At 33.7% G+C, this 4041-nt stretch overlaps 1 protein-coding gene across 8 annotated transcripts in view; it reads right to left on the bottom strand.

Annotated features, from left to right (window-relative positions):
- The window catches only part of PPFIA2 (protein tyrosine phosphatase, receptor type, f polypeptide (PTPRF), interacting protein (liprin), alpha 2), a 749227-nt gene that overhangs the window by 237013 nt on the left and 508173 nt on the right, over nt 1–4041 (bottom strand). For all 8 annotated transcript variants that reach the window (XM_006871823.1, XM_006871825.1, XM_006871827.1 and 5 more), the window contains one exon: nt 2226–2342. In XM_006871823.1, the coding sequence (XP_006871885.1) occupies nt 2226–2342 (117 nt within the window). The remainder of the gene's footprint in view (nt 1–2225; nt 2343–4041) is intronic.

Raw genomic sequence — 4041 nt, 5'->3', positions numbered from 1 at the left:
AATCAGTCTGCTAATCTCACGATTAGCAGTTTGAAACTACCAGCTGTTCTGTGGGAGAAAGATGAGGCTTTGTGCTCCCGTAAAGATTTACAGCCTCAGAAATCCTGTATAGGGTCGCTACGAGTCGGAACCGACTCCACAGCAAATAACAACAACAATATATATAGTTGTGTGTGCCGGTCGAGTCGGATCCGACCCATAGCAACCCTGTATAGTTTTTCCGAGGAGCGGCTGGCGAGCTTGAACCGCCAACCTTGCAGTTCAAACCGACATTGCGGTCAAGCGCATAAACCCACAACAGTCTCACATTGTGCTCCTTGGAAACAGCACTTAACAACAACAAATATGGAGTTCTGGTGTGGCTCTGCAAGAAATGCACTGGACTGCAAGGTCAGTTTGAATGGCAAAATTGGTGGTTCAAATTCACCAACTGCTCCTTGGAAATCCTATACAGGGTTGCTATGAGTCAGAGACTCAATGGCACTTAACAACATCTATAGATATAGCTAGATATGAGCATTCTCAAGAACAGTGCTTTAAGCATCAATTCATTTGTAAAAGGATGTATAACATCTCATGTTCTTTAAGTGTGAAAAGTTACATGTCTTTTATTCTTCCCCATACCCCACAGTGTCTAATATAATCCTAATTTCATACTGACCTGGCATAAATATAGCCACTGCCATCAAGCCCATTTCACCACATAGCAGCCCTCAAGAATAGCGTAGAACTGCTCCTTTCCTGAACTATAAATCTTTACAGAAGTGGACTGCTTCATTTTTCTCCTGTGGAGAAACTGGTAGGTTTAAACCACTGACCTTTCAGTTAGCAAACCCATGCTTAATCCAGTGAGCTACCAGTGTCCATACAGCAAAAATACAACAATATAGAATGCAATTTTTTGTAGATTTCTAATAAAAAGCTGAATTATCATCAAAGGTCATCTCATACCCAAACCAATGTGACTATATAATTCTCTGAGGAAAGTTACAAATATGCTCATACTGATGACATGATTATAATGAAACAGTAATAGAAAATTATGTTAGCTTTCTATACTGATTTTTGTCGCTCAAATACCTTGTTCTAAAGAGCTTACTGTTCTATTTTCTGAGTTATGTGAGTTTGTCTAAAGCAAAACCAAACTTTTTTATTATAAACTGAAATACAGCTCATGAAATTCATCTAAAAATTATAGTTTATTTTTTAATACATAGCTAAAGATTTCTAAAACAAAAAAAACAAGTATGGATAAAGGCTAGGCTCTTAATGAAAATTTCTTCTCAGACACTAGAATTCGTTGTGGTCTCAGAAAGTTAGTCTAGCTTACTCTGTGCTCTGCTTTTACACTTGAAATAGGAAACATAAGAAGCTTCAGCATTTATTTTATCTAGATATATTGGGAAGTGCTCAATTTATTGATAAGGAAGATAGTGCTATTTATTTTGTTGTTCATTCACTTGACTCTTAAACTCGATATTTTAAAAACCTCTTGACATTCACAATTACACCATTTTAGATTTCTGATTCATGTGGACTTGATGAGTAAGGAGCACAAACATAAAAAGGTACAACTTTGAAAAGACAAAGAATCCAGGGGATTCTCTTGAGAATCATGGCCAAAAGTGTGCACACTCTTTTATATAATTTTAATTTGATTCTGGACCTATCAATAAGTTACCTTTTTCTTCTTGTACTGGCAATAAATGGATTAACAAATACACAAGAAATATTCTCCTGGTGGTCAACAGACTTAGTTTTCTTTCCCTGGGCATAAACTCACCCAAAAGGAGAATTAATTATTTCTATAAAAAAATGGCAGAATTCCCATGAGTTCAGATATTGTTTTATTCCATTTCTTATTCATAAGAGTACTATTGGAGCCTTCTCAAACAAGTAAATAAGAATCCCAATAAGTGATTACCAAAAAATGTCTTCAGTAATGATCAGCTAAACATCACATTTCTTATGATACAACAGTATTGTTATCTAACTTAAAATTGTTCTGAATGCATATTGCACATACATGTCCATACATATGTAAATTCAGTGATATACACATATATGTGTTATTTTAAAAAAATCTAAATATGAGCAAGTTATAAGACTATAAATCATCATAATACTTTGAAAAGCAAATCAACAGATTTAGAGTTTATTGAATAGATTTTCTATTTGATCTCACTTTTAAATGAGGACAGAAGAGCCTACAGTACCTGACTTACCTTTTCATGGACTTTCTGACCAGGCTCAATCCCTTCAAGATGCTCTGACTCTGTGGATCCCTCACTGGATGCCATTTTTCTTTGAATATGAACATTCTGTTCACGCAATGCAACAATCTGAAAAATAAAAGCACTGTGACTTTAGAATCTAAAATAGAGCATAATTTTAAAGAATAAAATTGAATTTGATTAGGAGCTAATGAATATTAACAGGTGATCAGAAAGTAAACATTACTTTTATTCATACTATCTCAAAAATAGATTTTAAACTTAGGTTAACATTTGAAATATCGTTTTGAAGCATCATAATAGCTCTTCTATTGGGGATTATTTTAGCACTGCAGGTCTAAACTAAATTTGCAAAAAAAAAAAAAAGTCTCAGGGGACAATTAGCTCTTGCAAACATTCTGCTCAATTTTGCAGACATGAGTGATTCAAATAAGAAACATGTTCATAGGCAGTTACAAATGATTTTAGTAATAAAATGAGTGAAAAATAGAGTTCCATTCTTTCTACAGCAAATGTTTGTCTATTTGTAGATTTATTGTCTATACAATAATTCAGAAATAATATACATTATAATAATCCCAAATGCTTATTTCATGGCAAATTTTACTGTATCATCAACTCAAATATTGAATCAGTATTAGTTTGAGGGCAAATAATGTCCATAACACTTATTCAGTGTATTTGTTGCTGTTGTTGTTGTTAAGTGCTGTCCAGCTGGTTCTGACTCATAGTAACCCTGTATAGGGTCTCCAAAGAACAGCTGGTGAGCTTGAACCACTGACCTTGTGGCTTAAAACAACCTTGTGGTCCAGTGCTTTATCTTACAGCTCCACACCAGGACTCCAATATATAATAAATGCTAAATATTATTTTTATTAAATTAGGCTGAAATTATGCCACAGGATATGTAACATAGAACAATAATCATCAAATAAATGAAAAGCATTAAGGGATTTGTTGGTTGCACTGTTTCCTGGACTACTTCAATGCCCATGCTGGCCAAGATGTGTTCATGAGATTAGACCATCTTGCACATGAACTCTGGTATTTATACATAGGTCATTATCACTTCTTATGGGTAGATCACTATGTAATTAAAACAACCGATGTAAATACTCCTCTCTTTTGTAGAATTGCAATTGCCAAATAATTAGTTCTTTTATTTCTGTTCTTGCATATTCACAATCTATTATTGTAGGTAATAAAGCAGTCAGATTCATATTTTAAAACATAAGTCAGATCACTCTTTAGATTTCTAAGATATTTCAATGTTTTTCCCAATTTATTTAGCCTAAGTTCAACCTTTCTAACAAGGTCTATGAGGGTAAATCACAAAGTATTGCTACTAGAGTTCTATTTCATATGTGCACGGTTTATTCCAAACAAAACGTGTTTAAACATGTTTCTGCAATCAGAGGATGGCAGCAGACCAGTTCTCTTATAAAACACTTGTCTTAACTCTTATGGTAACTTCAAACAAAAGTGACTCCCAAGAAAGGTTCAAACATAGGAAAACAGTCAACATAATCCACCACATAAATAAAACTAAGGAAAAGAACTACTTGTTCATATTCATGGATTCAGAAATTATATTTGACAAACAACAAATACCCACTCTTGATGAAAACACTTAAAAAAATAGGAATAGAAGGGAAATTCCTCAACATAATTATATTCAAATAAATATATTCAAATGTGGCAAGATAAGATAAGCAATGAAATTCTAACTGCAAGTTCATCAGTTCAAACCCAACAGCTGTTCCTTAGAAACCCTATATAGAGTAGCTATGAGTCAGAATTGACTTGA

Source organism: Chrysochloris asiatica, unplaced genomic scaffold (assembly GCF_000296735.1).
Source record: "Chrysochloris asiatica unplaced genomic scaffold, ChrAsi1.0 scaffold00175, whole genome shotgun sequence".
NCBI lineage: Eukaryota > Metazoa > Chordata > Mammalia > Afrosoricida > Chrysochloridae > Chrysochloris > Chrysochloris asiatica.
Note: the sequence above shows the minus strand (reverse complement) of the source record. Positions and strands in the feature narration are given on the sequence as shown.